This window comes from Pieris napi, chromosome 21 (genome assembly GCF_905475465.1).
Source record: "Pieris napi chromosome 21, ilPieNapi1.2, whole genome shotgun sequence".
Classification (NCBI taxonomy): Eukaryota; Metazoa; Arthropoda; class Insecta; order Lepidoptera; family Pieridae; genus Pieris; species Pieris napi.
Window position 1 is genome coordinate 5,924,844 of NC_062254.1, and position 19,639 is coordinate 5,944,482.

General features: G+C 33.0%; 1 protein-coding gene across 9 annotated transcripts in view; it reads left to right on the forward strand.

Moving 5' to 3' along the window:
• LOC125060196 (protein unc-80 homolog) overlaps window positions 1–19,639 on the forward strand; it is a 50,251-nt gene that overhangs the window by 22,955 nt on the left and 7,657 nt on the right. For 7 of the 9 annotated variants that reach the window (XM_047664967.1, XM_047664972.1, XM_047664973.1 and 4 more), the window contains 27 exons: window positions 795–887; window positions 1,572–1,717; window positions 2,386–2,505; window positions 2,730–2,842; window positions 3,392–3,551; window positions 4,120–4,349; window positions 4,868–5,093; window positions 5,844–6,030; window positions 6,844–7,010; window positions 7,722–7,970; window positions 8,506–8,635; window positions 8,711–8,851; window positions 9,360–9,553; window positions 9,966–10,111; window positions 10,438–10,632; window positions 11,041–11,236; window positions 11,650–11,868; window positions 12,468–12,613; window positions 13,323–13,509; window positions 13,834–13,995; window positions 14,685–14,888; window positions 15,709–15,825; window positions 16,324–16,458; window positions 17,224–17,347; window positions 17,627–17,839; window positions 18,342–18,526; window positions 19,124–19,289. In XM_047664967.1, the coding sequence (XP_047520923.1) occupies window positions 795–887; window positions 1,572–1,717; window positions 2,386–2,505; window positions 2,730–2,842; window positions 3,392–3,551; window positions 4,120–4,349; window positions 4,868–5,093; window positions 5,844–6,030; window positions 6,844–7,010; window positions 7,722–7,970; window positions 8,506–8,635; window positions 8,711–8,851; window positions 9,360–9,553; window positions 9,966–10,111; window positions 10,438–10,632; window positions 11,041–11,236; window positions 11,650–11,868; window positions 12,468–12,613; window positions 13,323–13,509; window positions 13,834–13,995; window positions 14,685–14,888; window positions 15,709–15,825; window positions 16,324–16,458; window positions 17,224–17,347; window positions 17,627–17,839; window positions 18,342–18,526; window positions 19,124–19,289 (4,551 nt within the window). The remainder of the gene's footprint in view (window positions 1–794; window positions 888–1,571; window positions 1,718–2,385; window positions 2,506–2,729; window positions 2,843–3,391; window positions 3,552–4,119; window positions 4,350–4,867; window positions 5,094–5,843; window positions 6,031–6,843; window positions 7,011–7,721; window positions 7,971–8,505; window positions 8,636–8,710; window positions 8,852–9,359; window positions 9,554–9,965; window positions 10,112–10,437; window positions 10,633–11,040; window positions 11,237–11,649; window positions 11,869–12,467; window positions 12,614–13,322; window positions 13,510–13,833; window positions 13,996–14,684; window positions 14,889–15,708; window positions 15,826–16,323; window positions 16,459–17,223; window positions 17,348–17,626; window positions 17,840–18,341; window positions 18,527–19,123; window positions 19,290–19,639) is intronic. The other 2 variants (XM_047664969.1, XM_047664976.1) reach the window with 1 other exon arrangement.

Sequence of the window (19,639 nt, forward strand, 5' to 3'; positions counted from 1 at the left end):
AATAGGAGCACGCATTTACATTCTCGTGGGAACAACACGCAAACATATAGTCGAAATAAGCAACGGTGACGCATACACGAATTCTATTTTTTCTTTAAAATAAGTTTCTACTAACACCTTTACTGTACTTTATTTTTTATTTGATTCGAACTAAAAAGCAGCTCATAACTTAACTGTCTTCTTTATATATAAGATTTAAGTAATGTTTTTAATTTGACATTTTATATTAGAGAATTACTTTAGGGTGGATTGTATAAGTCGCCACTAGCTTCTTTTAATAAATGAGCTCAAGCCGGGTTCCATTTCCTATAAAAGAATTTCGGTTGAAAAGCACAGTACGATTTCCAACCAACTTTCTAAGTAATTTTTAACGTATACAAAAATATAATGTAAAATTTTGATTATTGTTAGTAAAAAGGCCATTTAGTTGTGGAATAGGCTGCCTGACTTTATACGATTGGCTACCTCATCTTTTAAAACTCTTCTACATAGACATTTCTTAACATTAACATTTCTCTTTAGATTTTAGTTTTTTTTTATTAAATTTTGTTTGTATTATTTTAGATTAAGGTTGGTGATTCTATATTTTTTAAATAAGATTTGATTATGCACTTCTTGCACTTTACCCATCATATTTATTTATTTTTTCCTTACTAGAATTGCCTGGAAGAGATCGCTTGTTAGCGATAAGGCCCCCCGTTGAATCCCTTATAATTTTTATGATTTTCTATAAATGTAACGAAGTGTAAATAAAAATAAAAATACGTATATACAGTTTTCATTGTGGTTTTCAGTTATAACCCGTCGTTCGGATTCAATTCAGAGTAGAAGAAAAGTTTCTTCACTTTCCGATAGAAGTGATACATCAGAAGTTTATCCTGGCACAGGTAACACACTGTATACTCAATAATATTATAAAAAAAAATATTATTTTATTGTTGGTAAATATAGGTATACCGATAAAGATGCATATTTATTTAATTTGAATGATTTGATTTGATATTGTGTGGTGTATTGATAGTGTTTTAGTAACTTTCAAAACTTTGATGTTCGTGTGAAGTAATCGTAATTAAACATGACATAAACACGGCCGTGTGTTGTTTGTGACGGTTCTTAACGATAGATTTTAATGAAAGCTGATGATTAAAACTAAATCTAACGTCGTAGTTGCTTCGAGTAAGTTATTCGAATTGCAAATCTCAATACGCAACAAAATAACCTCAAAATGGCGGCGCTTCCCCTTCCCCTATCCCCTATTCCCCTATCCAATGATATAATTTAATTTCGTATGTAGAGAATAGATTAGAAACTACAACGCCAAACTTTATTCCCCGATGTTATTAAGTTTTTTGGATTACCTCGTATTGGTATATTAAAAGTTTTGACGTCATAATATTATTTTGATTTAACTCGTGACGTATAAGACAGAAGCCCATTTGGGTTAAAATAAGTATACCCTGCGCTTCATGTGGGTAAACTCTATGAATGCTTACACAAACTAAACCCATAAAATTACCAAAGAATCGATATTACTACATAACACTAAAGTGTAAGATCAATAATCATCCTAGGTACAGTAATAATGCCAAATGAAGTAGACAGCGGCGGAGAAGAAAGCCCTGGAGTGCTCTCTGATGACCATGACCATCCCCCGGACAGTCCTGACAGCAATTCCACCGATCTACCTGACCATAACAAGAGTTATCCTTGGCTTAAGGTACTTTATAATAATCATCTAAATTGTCATCAGATTGTTTGTATTTTTAATATTCAAGAATTTTTACGGATGAAAAGTCACGAAGATGTGCAGCGTTTTTGTCGAAGAAAAGAGAGAGAGAGAGAGCGATTGAGACCGATTGAGAGTGTGAAAGGGGAGATCGAGAAAAAATACACGCTATTGGTTGATATATTCGTTTAGTAATTACATATGAATATAGATATACAAATACATGGAGTGATCATATGATCCATGATCATCTATTGGGGCTTTTACCTTAGTAATAATTATTTTACAAAGAAGTTTCACTTCTGACATGTGTACTTTGTATGCACGCACTTTTTTTTTCTTCAGTCGAGTTTTCTAGTCCTTTTTTCAAAGGGCTAAGCATATGGTGTAAGTTGGTACTGCGTCAGTTTTGGCAGAGAAGTAATAATTATTCCGGCTTGATGTATAGACTAATCCAGGCAGAGAAACGGCTTCGAAAATATCAATGAAATAGAGCAATGCGCCGACCCCATATCCTATTGGAGTTACAATGTATCAAACAATTACAATTAAACAGTTACAAGATTCATTCTAAAATAAACTCTCAGTCAAAGCAATAAGAACGCAAATTTAATTTACGATTTAAATTTACAATCTGGCTAATATTGGTCTATTTTTAGGTAATGGTGAAGTTCTTGAATTCATTCAATTATGTCTGCTGCCATCAAAATTTCTGTCATCCGTACTGTTTCCGACGGAATATGCGCGCTACTGAGCGTCTTGTCAAATCTGTGCGAAAGGTATTATATTTCGAATATTTTATTAGTGAAATCTGGCCTATTTAAAAACATTTGTTGATCGCAAATTATGAAATATGTACCTAATACTATGAACTTTAACAGGGCTAAGCATTTAATTTAATAATAAAAAAACATATAGTGAAAGTAATTTTTCCGCTCCAACGTTATTTAATTTCTTAACCCATTTTTTTTTAATGCAAAATATTTACTAAAGAAATGTATAGATATATGGTGAGAAATTTGGGCCAGAAGTGAACACAGCGAGTTGTGAAGAAGGCTCAATGGGGACTCGAAGGGGAAGACGATCTCGGAAACCTTCAGAGCACTCCACAGATAGGTATCAAATAATTATAATATAATTATTATTCTAACGATTAACGTACAAAATTAAAGAATTAATACAAAAAAGTAAAGACCATTATTTTTACGGATCTCCTGATTTTTTTAGTTTGATTATTAAATAATTAAATTAAAAATAATTATTTCCCAAAACACACTTAAAACTAGAAACTCAATAGTTTTAATTGAGATATATTTCGTACAGACACTTGCTTGTCAATCATTGAGTGTCATAAGTAATTGTATGTTTTTGAAATTAATTTATTTATAGCCTTATATCAGAAATACAATATATATATATACATTATAGTTATTATTTTTCTTAATCTACGATAACCGTTTCTGGATTCCGCACACCTACGGGAAAAGGCCTCCCCTATTGTCCTCCATTTTATTGCATACCAATCTCATCCAGGTCTTAGAATTTTTGAAATTAAAGACCTATATATCTAACAATTAGGTTATGATCCTAACATAACCTCTCCTTGTGAAGCTGTACGTATAGCTAGAGTTTTGCGGCAGGTTATCTCTTTCTACTTTTTTCTAGGATCGATCGCTCCGTACTAGAGAGCGTGGGTATAGCATACCGTGCGGCGGGTGTAAAACACACAGTGCCAAATACAGACACGCCGCCTGTCCACAAACCTGCTACAATTATATATCCACCTGCGGAGACGCCTTCTATACTTAAATATTTAAAAGGACAGGTACGTTCATAACACGTACGTAGTTTATGTACGTATACGTATTTGAGGAACGTATTGACCTGACTAAAAATTAACATGCAGGTACAGTGTTGATCACTAACTAGCTAATTTAAAAAAAAAATTTTTTTAGCAAATGCTACATTGGATATTTGCATGAGGCTTTTAGCAACAGAGTGAAAAGTTTGAAAACAATAAGCAACTTTGCTACTTTGAGTCTAAATTGTTCAAATCGCCTGAGATAAGAATCCATTTCTACCATCTCTATATTTTTTTAATGATTTTTTTAATGATTGGACAATTCACACCAATTGACCTAGTCCCATGCTAAGCTGGTGAAGCTTGTGTTATGGGTACTAGGCAACGGATATACATACATATTATAGATAGATAGACATATAAATACATATTTAATCACCCAAGACCTAAGCACAACACCAAATGCTCAGCACATCGATGTTTGTCTCAGCCGGGGATCGTACCCGGGACCCATGGTTTCGCAGTCAAGGGTACTAACCACTAGACCAATGAGCCGTCTCTATATTGTTTTGACATACAAATTATATCACAGGTACGAGACGCATACCACACGCCACTAGCAATGCTAGTGAAAGGCGCGACGATAATGAGCGAAGACATATTCGCGGAGAGCGCACCAGTCGCCTGGCAATTGCTCCTTGAGGCCGATCGGGAGCTCAGCTCGTGTGCGGCTGCCTTATTCATCTTGGCAGCTGTTAAGGCACCTCATGCAGCCTCACAAATTATGCACAATGATTTGAAACATTCGGAACCGGCTGTTCGGTATGGAAAATATATTTCTGCAAATTCCTATACCTTAGTTTAGGAATAGACTGGTGAAATGAAATATAGCCTATGTTTATTGAATTAAATTAGTTTTGGTTAAAGTTACCTAAAAATATTGTATTATAGTACAATAATTCTTGCGAGTTCAGCCCTTTTAATTTTTTGATCGTTTAGTGTAAGGTTCTGAGTTGAAATTTATTCTGACAATAAAATTCTGAAAAATTATTTGTTTTTTCTAAATGTATGTCTGTATAGAGTTCTTCTCTATTAAATTAAAGGCCCAAGTGAATTCAAACACTCTTGTAACATGAAGAAAGCACATTGTAAAAAAACCGGCATATCTCAAATAAAAAAAAAGGGCATGTGTCAGAACTCTGACACAAACTGTCTGTGTGAAGCAGATTTGTGATTGTAACGCCACTAGATTGTTATTTAAATATAATGTTTCAATAATATTTTTAGTACTACACTGGATTGGTAAAGATTTTAGCGCGTAATAATATTTTGTATTACAGAATCAACGCGATATTAAGATTTCAAGTAATGTGGAAGCTGCGATACCAAGTCTGGCCTCGTATGGAGGAAGGAGCCTCGATGACATTCAAAGTGCCCCCTCCAGGGATTGAATTCACACTACCCTCACCAAAGATTGGTATTGAATCATTGGCGGTAGTCGATCCACCGTGGAGTCCCCAAGTAAAGGATAAAGATATGGAAATGACTTTGAATCAGGAAAGACATGTAAGTTCTAATCAAATTCAAGTCTTGTCTTAAGATAATGTCGAACTGCTTTTTCAAAATTTTAAATATTTTAAGACATTTTCACATTACCGGTAGAGGCGCTGGTGTAGATTTGTTTTAAAAACGTGTCATTTGGAAAAAAGTATCCTGATAAGGGTGTTGGTATAATAAACCATGCTCATCTTTATATATATAATTCTTCTGTGAGTGTGTATGTCACTGAACTTCTCTCAAACGACTGGACCGATTTTGATGAAATTTTTTGTGTGTGTTCAAGGGGATCTGGGAATGGTTTAGATTCACAAATCAGCCCGCCAGATGGCGCTGCAGTCGGTACTTTCATACTTTGCTTTACTAATTGCTTGAAATATCATGCAGGACAACGTCTGTCGGGTCCACTAGTTTCTTTGTATTTGTCTTAATATTATTTATTGTTCTATACTTTTTGCCTCATTGACTTTCTTTCTATGTGCTCATTTAACATTTGCTCGAACGGTGAAGGAAAACATCGTGAGGAAACCGACTTGTCTTAGACCCAAAATGTCGACGGCGTATGTCAGGCACTGAAGGCTGATCACCTACTTGCCTATTAGATTTAAAATGATCATGAAACAGAATCAGAAATCTGAGGCCAAGACCTAAAAAAGGTTGTAGCGCCACTGATTTTTTTTTTATTTACTTGATACCTCATACTATAAAAAGTTTCACCGATACATCGCAGTTTTCAAAATATTTACATTTTCATTCCAGCGCTCACTTGTAACAGCGACTAAAACACGCAAAAAGCAACAGACGGAAGCAATCAAAAAGGCCTTACAGCAAAGAGATGATAAGAAAAAAGCAGAAAGAGAAAGTTTTCTTATCACAACAATACCAATAACGCGACAAGCTGCCAGGGAACCAGCTTTGGACCATGTGGCCGATGACCATGTTGAACGTAAGTTTGGAACGAAATACATTTATTGTTCATGTACTTGACCCATTTCTTTGAAGCATCGAACCTTTTAAACGTAAAATGTATTTAAAAATTAACTATTAACATGGTCACAATTCTTTAGGACAAAAATACTCGCTAAAACTCGCCAGATAACTTGCTGACAGTGCCTATAAAATATTAATAATTTATGAAAACACCTTCTCATTCTTAAAGTTTCTCACCAAATTTTAGAAGATCAACTTATATCAACCTCAAATCTAACATGTACATTTAAAGAAAAAACTTTTTAACTGGATTAAAGTACTTGCGAAAGAAAAAAGATTCTTCCCAAAATTGGTACGCGAAGCCATTGAAATCAAAAAACATCCCAATTTCAATAGAGAAGACGGCCTAAAATTATCAAACCCCTGGGATCCAATAATATCCAAATTAAAATTTCAAAAAGAAAAACAATCCGCGAAAACAGAGGACACCGTGAGCCATTTTTGCCAAAACCCTCCATCTTTTAGTCGATACCAACTCCGGGGAAATAAATACAGATAATGCAAATTTCTCTACAGCTGTGATACTTTTTGACCTCCAACACCTTTTGTCTTCAGTCACCGTGACCACGCACGCTGTATAGCACGCGAAACGTCGGTTAAATTTAAAGTTATGTAAAATAATTGTAATTTTATAATAATACATAACTTCAACCTGGTTAAAGTTAAAGTTTTTTCTTTAAATGTGTAAAAGTTATGTCAATCAAAGACAATACTATGTGTAACATGTACATGTTAAGAAATTTAACGACAATTTTACAAATTATTTTAGCGCCAGCTGATGAAGAAGCTACCGAAGTCCGTGGATCCCATCACACTCAAGTTGCATCTGCCTTGTTTCCTTCTGTTCTGTGCTCCGCTGTGGCGGAAATCATATCGCTTTTAGATGATGCAGCTGTCTCCAGAGACGGGTGTTCAGTATATGAAGTCGCTTATCAGGTTCGTTTGGAAAAAAATATTCTAATTATCCATTGATTAAACATACTTAAAATTCAAGCCAAATTTCTACCAATAGACGCCAAAGGCAATAATTTTATATATATAAACTAAATAATGTTATATATATAAAATTCTCGTGTCACCATAGAAAGATATTAGAGCGACTCATGGCCATGTGTAATACCTTTTCAGAATCCCTATTAAATGCGCCAAAACTTGTAATACAGGGTCACTTTTCGGTAGAGTAATTTTTTTTCACAGTGGGGTCCGAAGTAAACAAAAAGTTTTGATTTGAAAAAAAATTATATCGTATAACTTAATATTATCTTCAATACACTCAATAAACAACTATAAATAGTATGTGTTAAGCAAGAACTCATCAGTACTAATGTAGTGGATAATATGAAAAAGATACAGGATGTAGATTTTTTCGAATTTTAATAAGAATTAGTAAAAAAAAGTCAATTTTCTTATAAAACGCAAAATAAATTATAACTCTGCAGGGGTTGAGTTTAGAGACCTCCCGTTGAACAATTTTTTGTAGCTGATGACCTCATCTATCCCCTATTTGCGTTTGATCCACAACTTTTTGGCCACCCTGTATAAAGAAACCATTATTCCATGAGAAAAAGGTAGTATGCAGGCGTAACGTTGACATACGCAGTTTTACGTACACGCGCGTAAATTATATTGAAAATCTTTCAATCGCAGGTTATATGGGGTTGCCTAGTGGAAGATTCAGCACTATTCCTTCGGCACGTACTAGAAAGATTAACACGCGATCATCAAGATGAAATGTTCAAATTACTTCGACACCTCATTCGCTTCATACCACGACTGCCCCAACAGGCAGCTTTTGCGTTATATAACTACATTATTGGTTATGTAATGTTCTACGTGAGGACACCTCATGAAGATGGCCAGAGATTGATTGGAGCTGCAATGTCTATTTTATGGATGGTAAGCTAATATTGTAGAAAATATGATTTGAAACTATGCCTTGATTGTTTGTTTTTTATACGTCTGTTATTTTTAGCGCAAGTAAAAAATTAATTAATAAATTGTACCTTTAAAAGTATTAAAAGACAAAATAAGTTTCATCTTAGTATATATAAATCACGTGTCACGTTGTTTATCCGCGATGGACTCCTAAACTACCGAACCGATATCAATCAAATTTGCACACCGTGTGTAGTTTGATCCAACTTAAAAGATAGGAAATTTTATTGCAAAATATTTGTTTATAATTTGATGGTCACAATTCTAACAGATGGCGCTGTGTTGAAAGTACCAACGTTTCACATAAGCTACAATTTAATGGCATAACCACCAAAAAAGCATGGTGGTCCCCATGACTAGTGTTCTCCTACCGTTTCCTTTGAATAGTTAGCCACTGAATGTATAATAACAAAAACCTTAGCCACAGCAACGCTTGGCCGGTCTGCTAGTAGTAAAATAAATATTAATTAGTTAAAGAATGTATAAATTATTTCAGGTGGTTCATAGTGTCCACGGCATTATGTTTAAGGATTTGAAGCAAATATTACGTAAAGAGCAATGCGATGCGTCCATTCTACTGACGGCTAATGTTCCAGCAGCTAAGAAGATTATTGTTCATGGCCCAGGTATATCATTTAGATTCATAGATATATGTTGAATATTTGATTCACTTGCGATTTTTATATGGTATGTTTTTCTAGTTGACAACGAAGGGACTATCCCATCTCAGTTCCCGGTACAGGAAGATACACAGTTTTGTCAAATACTTCGTGAATCACTCGACTACTTTGGGATACCAGAAAAACAACATGATGAATATTTTCTAGTTGATTTTAAAACACGTAAGTTTTGGTGAAATCGTTAAAGCAAGTTGACGATCCTTCACGAACTTTGTGTTAGTCCGTTGTTTTTCAGAATTCTGACTTGAGGAAGCTTTGCTTCTACTGAAACATTTAACCAAATCTATACTAGCTAGTTACAGATTTTTAAACTTTTAATTTTATTATATACGTAAAATAATGTACATCAAACCGCAAGAGTTCCAAACAAAAGTATAGAGTACTTAGATATTTTACTAATTACGAAACATAATAATAAAACAATTTTTTACCGGATTGAAGTTATGTATTTACAATTATTTTTCATAATTTTAAATTTAACCGACGTTTCGCGTGCTTTATTTTATAATTTATTTTATTATTTTATTTTTAAAATTGTTGTAATATTAAATGTGTGAAAGTTATGTCAATAAAAGACAATACTAATTACTAAACTGTTTAAATTTCTTAAAACTTTTGTAATAGAAAATCGCTTGAAAGATTTTATTTATATAGATTTTTATGATTTTAGGTCAAATTCACAATCCGCAAAGTTACGTACGAGACCACTACTTCTTCAAACGTTCCCAGTATCCGCAACTGGGTCTGGTCCACATGGAACCGGAGGAAGCTTTCCACAAATTGCAGCATCAGGAACTATTGCATAAATTCGTTGAAATCGGCAAAGTTTTACTCGCTTGGGCCATTTTAAAGAATGTTGACATGGTAAGATAAGTTCCTACTATTTTTTATTGGTTGAATAGTTTTATATACTTTTTTATATGTATGTTTAAATTTAGAACTTGGTTTAATATACGTGAAACGATAATTAGGGTGGGTCCCTAAGGTCTGAAGGGGGAAAAGTATAAATGAGAAAAAATATGAAAATCTTTTGTTAAAAGATTTTTGTTATCTAAGAATTATTTTTATCCCGCACCCAGCTTTGACAGATTTATCAAACAGTGTTCTTTTTTTTTTACTTTAAATTGTAGCAACACATTATATACATTACAAATTGTAACTACCTTTTTGTATCCTTTATACCTCTTTATAGTAATAGACAGGACCTTATAAATATAGTTTACCGTTTGTTGTAAATATATATAATTCACTCGATACGATTACATCCTATTTTCAGGTAGTCCAACGTGTAGTATTTCTTCACGATGAATTAATGAAACTACCTTCATTTCCTCGAAAAGCTTTAGAAGCTGACTTAGCGTTGTATAGCCGAGGTCCTCTCGGTTCCACTCTACTAGGATTGGATGTATTGCATAAATTCATGTAAGGTTTATTAAAAGTAATTTTAAGTATTTTTTTATATATAAACAATAATAAACCCTAAAGTTAATAAGATTATGCTTAATAAGATTTTACGTAGATAATAAATCTGATCGTGAATTCTTAGTGTGCAAAAAAGTGACACAAAAACGCCCTTCAAAATTATATAACACTCCAATAAATAAAACAACATAACATTCTTTTAATTGATCTTATTTAACTGAGAGGAAAGTTTCTTCACGTAGATATTACAGATGATAAAAAATTTATAAAATAAAAAAAAAAGTTTTTTACACTTTAAATTTCTTTATAAGTACGTTATATTCTAGGTGGGTTCGCATGATCGCTCGTATGTTCGAAGCAATGGCGGGAAATTTCACATCTTCGAGGGACATACATTTATTCCTAAACGTACTCAACGGAGCTCTTATGCTACATAGCGAAGACTCTTTGATATTAAGATACGTAATAGCGACGTACGTAAACGCGGCGTTCAACTTTAAGAATATATTTTCGACCAATGGGTAAGAATTTAGACCTGTTTCTTAGCCATATAAAACCTGTAAATTTATTTTATGAAGGTCTCTTAAAAATTCTTGGATTTGTATATGTATTTTTGTTTTGTTATTTCGGGTTCGTTCGGGCCCGTAACTTAACGTTCATGTATACGTGTTACGTCGAAATTACTGTACTAATTAATTTAAAATTATTCCATTTGTATTTAAGAGATTCTAGTCTCGATCACCGAAGAATATTGATTGTGTGAGAAAGTTTGAAAAACAGTCTGATTATTTTAAAAAATTGATTGGATTTTTTTTTGTCAAGGTCTTAGGTTCTTTATATGATTAAATACGACACATCTTATTGAGCATTGTAATGTCACCTTTCCGATAACTATCACAGCTTTGAATTTAACTTTGAATTCGTTTCAGCTATCTCCTCATAATGCCAACATTACTCCAAATATATTCTAACTTCCAAACCAACAAGTTGGTGACAACAACCATCGAATACGCTGTCAAACAATTCTATTTGTTGAATAGAAAACCATTTATTTTGCAAATGTTTGGATCGGTTTCGGCCATTTTGGATACGGACGAGGAAGCTGCCTATGGTGATGCTAGTAAGGTATGTTCAAATATTATTATATATAAAAGCTCTATACTACCAGTCCCTAATATTTGACGTTATATCCCTTGACGTTTCGAGTGAGAAACTGCCATCAACTTGACAGATAACAATGATTTCCATAAACATGGAAATATTGCCATATATAAGTCATTTATTGTCACGAAATTTAAAAAAAACAATAAAAAAAATTTGTGGTTTTCTTCGGATTTCTATTTAGCGCTCTATAGTTGTAACCGAAATAATTTTATGTACAAATAACACTTGGTGTTTTTAACTAAAATTAAATCACGCTTTCGTCTCTTTCTATTAAATGGTGTTTGCAGTATGATGCAATAGACAGAATAGTTAAAACGGTGCAACTAGATTAATTTTCTTTATGACTTGTTAAATGTTACAAAATTAAATTTTAGGTTCAATCAAGCTGCCTATTTAACCTTCTACTAAGCTTGGAGACACCGTCGCCTGACCCCTTACACATAGCCGAATTGATTAAAGAGGAAAAGCCACTGAAACCTATAGACTTCTGCTATCGTGATGAAGAGGAAATGGTTAATGTATTGGATTGTATTAGTCTTTGTGTAATGGTCGTGTCATATTCTGCTGAGAGTATGAGAGGATATCAAATGCTTGTATGTATATGTTTTTCTGTGTTTTAAACATGTACAAACATTTAAAAATAAATGGACTACTATAGGTACACGTAAAAAACAAGTTAGTTTCAATTTATATTAAATTTATTTTAAATCTCTCGCTCGGCACACTGTTACATAAGTACTTACGAAAAATAAAATACAAACTTTAATGTGATACTTATAGGCAAACATAACGAACACGAAGAGAAAAAATACATTGATTCATAAATTATTAATATTAAGACTAAAGGGAAAATTATTTCAAAGTGCGAGGGTAGCTACTATGGATATCCTAGCTCGTTTATCAGAATGCGCGTTCTTCTGAAAGGTGGGACAAATGGGATGCCTGGGGTATCTAGAGTGTAAACGAAATCTAAATTCAGTTCAAAGATTGGGGCAATCAACCTTAAATATATTTTTAATTATTAATTTACCACGATTCTCCAATGACAACATCTTAAATAGGTGTAGATCTATATAATGGCAACTCTTTTTTCGAGAGTACACTCTTTCATATCCAATACCTAACGGAGACAAATTAAGCTCACTATTATTGCTTTATATGATTTTTACTACCTCAACGATCCATATTTCAGATTATTCTCGAAGCCATTTTACCATGTTATGTGAAGCAAATACAACTCCCAACGTATAACAGAGAAGGAAAGACTGAGAAAGAGATCATACAACAGTTGGCTATCGCTATCAAAACATTGGTTAACAACTGCGAGGGACTCTCCAAGTAAGTACAGTAACCACCTTATAACACGGTACTTTTATAACGCGATTTCAGTCCCTCGTAAAACACGGGTATTGCACACGTTATATTTCTGTACAGTGACATTTATAATTGTACGCACATATTTCGTTCATAACATAGTTCTTTCTTAATATTTAAATCCCCTTTAACAAGAAAAGTTAAACGTGAATCGTTTATACGTAACGCGTTATATATACAACGCGTTCCTATAACGCGGAACCATTGGATTTATTAGACACGGTAGCGTGTTAAAAAAGGATTACTGTATATTGAGTAAGCTTATTAATTTTTTTTTATTATTGCTTAATATATTATATATAAAATAAAAGTACAAAAAGCACTAAAGGGTTTAACCTTGGTGTCTGAAGGGCTACACCTCAGTACATAAAGAAAATATTTGCAGTTTTACGCAAGAAAATAATTTGATAATAATCAAGTGTCAGATATTATTATATAATATGTCAATGTTAGATATCAAACGTTACGTAAACGTTTTACGCAAATGCGTCTAAGATATCCTTGAACCGGCGTTTTAATAATAAAATTGTAAATAGATAAATTAATCAGATCTAAAGTAAATAATGTTATATAAATTATTTTTCGTAAATCTTTGTTTTAGTTTCTTAAAAACAATAAGCTTTTCTACCATCGAAGGGTTTTTAAATGCATACTTTGTGTTCTGCATATACAGATCATACAACGGCCCATACAGAACCTCCCCAGAGCACAAAGGCTCGTCCCAAAGAGGTTGTCCTAGAACCGCGGCCACTCCTTTTATGACACTTGACATTCTGGATGACGAGTCTCACTCCCGATATGTCAGTGATCATTCCAGACTTCCCCCGGTCGCAGATTATACCGGCGCTGAAGACAGCGAGGTGAGCAAACTTTACCCTTATAACAGAATTTTTACTATTTCAACAAATCTTATTAGTGCTTTTTATAAAGTTTAATATCACAAACATGTTGACGTAGAGACCACACCATTTACTAAGCTTTACAAACAATAAATGTTCGTTGATAATCGAACCCATGTCTTCTGTTATACTTAGCTTCCGTACGTACCCTAACGTACGCAAAGCAAAATTTGCTATTTGCTTCAAGCACAAAATTTGACTAAAATCTTTTATTTATGAGTTCTTAGAACAAACCATTTTATTTTAACCTGTTAAATTATTTAAAAAGACTTCCTATTATTGCAGTTGGTTCGTGCCGAATATCGACGACCTCGAGATGTTCTCTTGTCTCTGGTCGGTGACTTCATAGGCCGGGCCAGCACGCGACTAATAGACTTAAACGGTTCTAAGGCCAGTGGTGGCAGCGAAGGGAAGCCAGTAGAGCTATTGGATTCCAAATCTCATGCTGTGAGTATTAACATGTATTTTTAGTATAAACGGTGTTTAAACTACTTCTTAGATACAGAGTGTTTACAAGAATGCAACCATTTCTAATTTAAAACTATTCAAGTGATTTCGAAAGATATTAACTGAAGAGAAATCTTTTTCAACAATTCAGTCTTAGTGAACCAAACTGATGACCTAAACTGCCTCGTAATGATATATATATATATATATAGTCTGGCTAATGAAAGAAGATAACGAAATAGCGCGGCAAATTCAAAAAAATCTAGTATAGTATCCCTAAAAGTTTGATATATTTTGTGGATTAGCCTTACTTGATTTTATTTTTTACATTGATAGTAACTGTATTTCTATGAAACTAAATACTATACGTATTTAGTATTTTACTATTGATACTTAAAATGACTAGCAACTTTATTCTGAATAATCAAAATCAGAATCCAAAAAATCTATAAAACAAAGTTTAGGCTATTATATCTGTTAACTAACCTAAGAAATTCAATGACATTCTGTGTTGCCATCCGAAAGTTTTCGAATAATTCAATGATCTTCTTTCATTAGCCAGACTCTATATCCTTTCTATTGGCGAGCGCGTTGCCAGTGTATTAAACTGCAACGGTATTTTTTTTTTACAAAAAATACATATCTTAAGAATGTTATGAATAAGCAAAAGTTGACATTTTACATTATAGCGTCTGGCAGAAATAGCGCACTCATTACTCAAGGTATCCCCATACGACCCCGAGTCCATGGGCTGTCGTGGTCTCCAACGATACATGATGCAAGTGTTACCAGCGGCTGACTGGGCGGATGACGCCTTAAGACCAGCCCTCATCATGATATTGAGGCGATTGGATAAAGTCTTCTTGAAAATCGCTAAGAAACCTAGTATACGGGTAAGAAAATCTTCTAGTATGGTCTTCAAACAGAATTTTAATGCAGAAACAAGGTCCTAACTTGAAATAAGTCAACGCATATCTATTGCTTAATGTTTTCTCAACAAATTTGTAGACTTTTTTATTCAAATAAAGAGGTAATTTCATATAAAATTTGCACCTCCAAATGTTACTATTAAACGTTATTTTAAATATCTGTGTCATACAAAGAAGCTGGACACTTCTTAAAGTCATTTAAAAAGAAGGTTTGTAGAAAATTTAGAAAACTATAAAAATCGGCACCTTTTTTAAGTTCTTAATCGATTTTGTATCGTCAAAACAAAGAGTGTTCTAAAAACTAAATGTATTGATACTTTGGGTTGGATTTTTGAAGTTAAATTTTGTGATATGTTTTTTGTTATAATTTGTCTCTGTACAAAGATTAACATTACGATCTAGCCTAACTTTAGACTTATAACCTAAATACTAAAAATCATATTTATCATAAGAAAGTGTCCAGTCTATTAAAGGGTGACACTCTGTTCTTGTATAAATTTTTTCCACTTACCACTGTTTAGCACTTAAGCACTTACCTATTCACTACTTCGAATGGTTTGGGCCTTTTCAATCTTATCATTAGGCTCGTGGTGTCAAGAAAGTTGAATAGCCATTTAATTCTTGGGCTCCAGGAATCTTTTTTATTACCGTGGCGACGTCCTCTACATTAAGGTCCCGATGGAGGTCGTCATTGCGCCTATTACCCTGAGCACTTTGTTTTGTAATCGTTTTGTACTATTTATTTACATATATAACTTTAACGTGCATTTTAATAACATTCCAGAGAAACACTGATTGGGATTCAGCAGCTGTGTTACTGAAAGGTGTTTACGAAACAATGATGCGATGTCCCTACATTATGCATTGGCAGCAGATCAAGACACTCCTAAATACTGTTCAGGTTAATTTTTTTTTTATATATGATATTGGTAATTCGACTTATTCCAGTTTTTACAAAAAATTACATAATTACAATTATAACATAATAATTTACAAATAAAATATCGTATTTCGTTTCGTATATTTTAATTTGGCAATAATTGATATATAAACAGTGTTTAATCGTTTTTATAAATTAGAAGAAAATATGATAATATTTAAATATTTTTTTTAATCTAATTGCTTTCTTTTAAATAAAGTACTCTTTCGTTTCTGTCCGCCAAATTGTTTTTACGCTGTGAGGAAAAGATAAGTATTTTAGTGAAAACTATTTTTTTTTTGAATATTCGAATTTATTGATTTTAACGACATAATGTACTTAGTAGTATTTTTTTCTACTTACAAAAACCTTTAAATATTGATTAATAAGGTGTTAAGTAAATATATATAGAGAGTTCTTTTGTTGGTCCGTGGTCAAAGTTATATATTTTTAATTGATACAATAAAAATCTAATTTCAGGCGTTAATAGTATCAGAAAACAATACGGGAGAGAATCTTTCGTCAGCCACGGCGGCCCTGATGTCTCAACCGCCGCCGCCGCATTTCTGCAGCACTGTTGTACGACTGATCGCATTGCAAGTTATCAATACTGGGGTATGTACTTAGTATTTATAAATCGTTGAATATGAAAGCATGTAAGACCGTCAAATTATTATTGTAATTTTCTGTCAAAAGAGAGTAACGATTTTTCTATTTAAATAAATAGTGTCTTTAAAATACAAAATAAAAGCAATTATTAAAAAAAAAATAGCGACCAGTTTTAGGGTGAGGTGACCTTAATTTAGTCTGTGAAGTTTGGTGTTATTTTAGCCTCTTCTATCCCGGGCTAGCCTACTCCATCTCTACGGTAGACAATCTGTCTATCTTTTTACTTAATGTTCCCTCTTCCTTTGGCCTTCTCTTGGGTACCATTCTAATACATCTGTTGTCTATGTTTCTCTATGATTATCATTTTTGCTTCTCACAATGTCTCCTATCCAGTTACATTTTTTAGAACGTCATTTGCTCTTCTAGTTTTTCATTGTTGCTGACCAAGCTTGGCACCCATAAGTTAGACATAAGAGCACGCATATGTTAATAACACATTTGTACAGGTTGTTAACACAAATAAAATAAACCTCAAACAACGTCAACTTGTCATTTTCTACCTTATGCACGTCTCTTTCTCTCAAACTTTTAAATGATATAACTATCCTGTTTTTGTTTCATTCTCAGCACACGTAATTAAAATAATTGTAGTCTCTTAAAATGTATAATATTATATTTAAAAGGGCTCATGTCGGCTATTTGCAAATATGATTTAAGTTTTTGTGAAATTCATAAAGCTTGACACTTCATTGATTGACATTATTATTGCAGGATAGTTACTCGTTGGAACAAATGTGCGGCGGTAGTGCTATATTTCAATCAGCCGAAAAGACTGAGAATATGCTTATGAATTTATTCATGCCACTTTGCTTGCGAGTCGGGAGTGGGAGGAAAGGTAATAATATTTTTAATTTATTAATTTTTGATTTTATTTAGAGATTTTTTGTTTGTATATTTTAAACATCAGTCAAAGGATCATTAGCGATGTAGTTAAGCTTAATTAGAAAAAAAATCATTCACATTCGGATTTTTCGAAAACAGTTCTTCATTTCAACTTTATTCACGTTCTAGAACACAAATATTATTGATTATAGATTATATGCGGGCAGGCGAAAGACTTTCGACCGTACCTCATTTTGGTTCCCAAAAATAACAAGTAATATTGTATTTTCAGATGTCCCACCGCTTCGTCAATCAGACGTTAGCTATATTGTATCTGTGGTGCTGAACGCACTGTGTCCCCCTGCTCCGCCGGGGCAGTTGGCAGCTGTCAATGCCAAGTTCAACGCGGCTGACGCACGTGTCAACTCACTGACGTTTACCGGAAGTCGCGACACAAGGAATACGACAAGGCTGTCAAATCAACTTTATCGTATTGCTTTTCTCGGTATGATTTTCCTTTCTACTTAATACATTTTCAGCAATTTCAAATTAATATTGAATATATTAGTCCACATTTGTTCTTTATATGTTTAATATTTGTCATTTAAAAGAGTAAGCTCTCCATCTATTTTCTAAATGTTTAAAAAAAATACAGAGCGCAATACCTACTTTAATTTGAAGCATGAAGAGTAAATATAAAAATAATTATTTATTTATTCAAGCAGATAATTATTTTAAGTTCAAATGTTTATTATTGTGTTAGTAACAATATTGTCTTAAATTGTATATTAGTAGGTTAGGTTTAAATGATATTTAATCATAAAATTAAAAAGTAAGGGTAATAGAGCCTTCCCACTATGAATTAAAACACAGTGTTTTTGTAAATTAAATAATATACTTTAATACTTTTTTTTTATTTTTCTTTATAACGACGTTAAGAGTGCTACATAAATATGTGTATAATAAATACGCGTCACAAATTTTAATAAAATTTTGCATTATTTTAGCGCTGAAAGTACTATGTGCATGTTTCACGAGCGAACTTTGTTCTGAGTGGGGACGTATTGCACGTGCGATACGCGATCTCGGCCGACGCAATGAGGCCTCGCATCACCTTTGGGACTTCCTTGAACATACTGTGGCCTATCGTACGCCCTTGTATGTCCTGCTACAGCCTTTCATTTTGCATAAGGTATTGTAATTGAATATGTTTTAATATAGTATGATGTTACGATGAAGGACTCTATTTAGATGTTCTTATTTTTTAAAAATGTGTGCGTGTACTAGGTGTACTGCTGAAGATTTAAAACACTGTTTTTAATTACATAGAATATATTAATTTGATTCAAATATAGTTTTAGTCACAAACATCACACGCATTTAACCTAGAAGATTAAGTCTAAGCGTAAACATTGGTTTTTTTATTTATAATTAATTGATGCATTGATGTCAAACAATATGGTACCCTCATTTTAGAAAATATAATTTTATATTTCCATTTTGAATTTGTAGCTCTTTTGACATTTTGGCTAGATGATTAAGTCTAAGCTTATACAATGATTTTTATTTATTTAATATTTTACAGTATAGATGCCAAATACAAAACCATATGGTTCCCTCATTTTTAGAAAATATTATTTTATTTTGCCATTTTGAATTTCTAGCTATTTTGACTATATTCAGTAGATTTAATATTAATGATATGTGTATTAGCATGTTTATTATTGGCTATTATTTTGACACTAACATTTGAAGAACAAATAATTACATTAATTAACTATCTAATCAGCTATCCCAGCCCCCAATCGGTGACCACGAGCGTCACATGCAGTTTGTTGTACGCGAACGCGTACGCGGTCTCAAATTACCGGCCGCACGAGCACGCGGCGCCTTACTCGCTGAACTCGCTAGAGAACTTAGGACTATGAGAGACACTCACGATCATTATAAATTCGGTAAGTAATTTAAGATAAGTAATTTCTCTGTGAAATCTGTTTTAGAATATGTAATATATATTTTAGTTTAGTGATAGCATCACCTAGAAGTCCGGGACAGAAATCTATAAAAGCAAGAATTAGTTGCCTGCCTCATCATTGGGAATTATAAGGTCTCGATAGTATGAACCAATAATATTTTATAATTCTTTTCATACACTATTTATTTTTAACAGTGATTGGGGATATTAATATTCAATTTGATTCTTAATTTAAATCATGTGAATCAAATTTTATTTCGCTATTAAAAATAGGAGTTGGATGAAGGGTTATATATTTATTTAATTATTTTGGGGGGGCCATTATAGTGG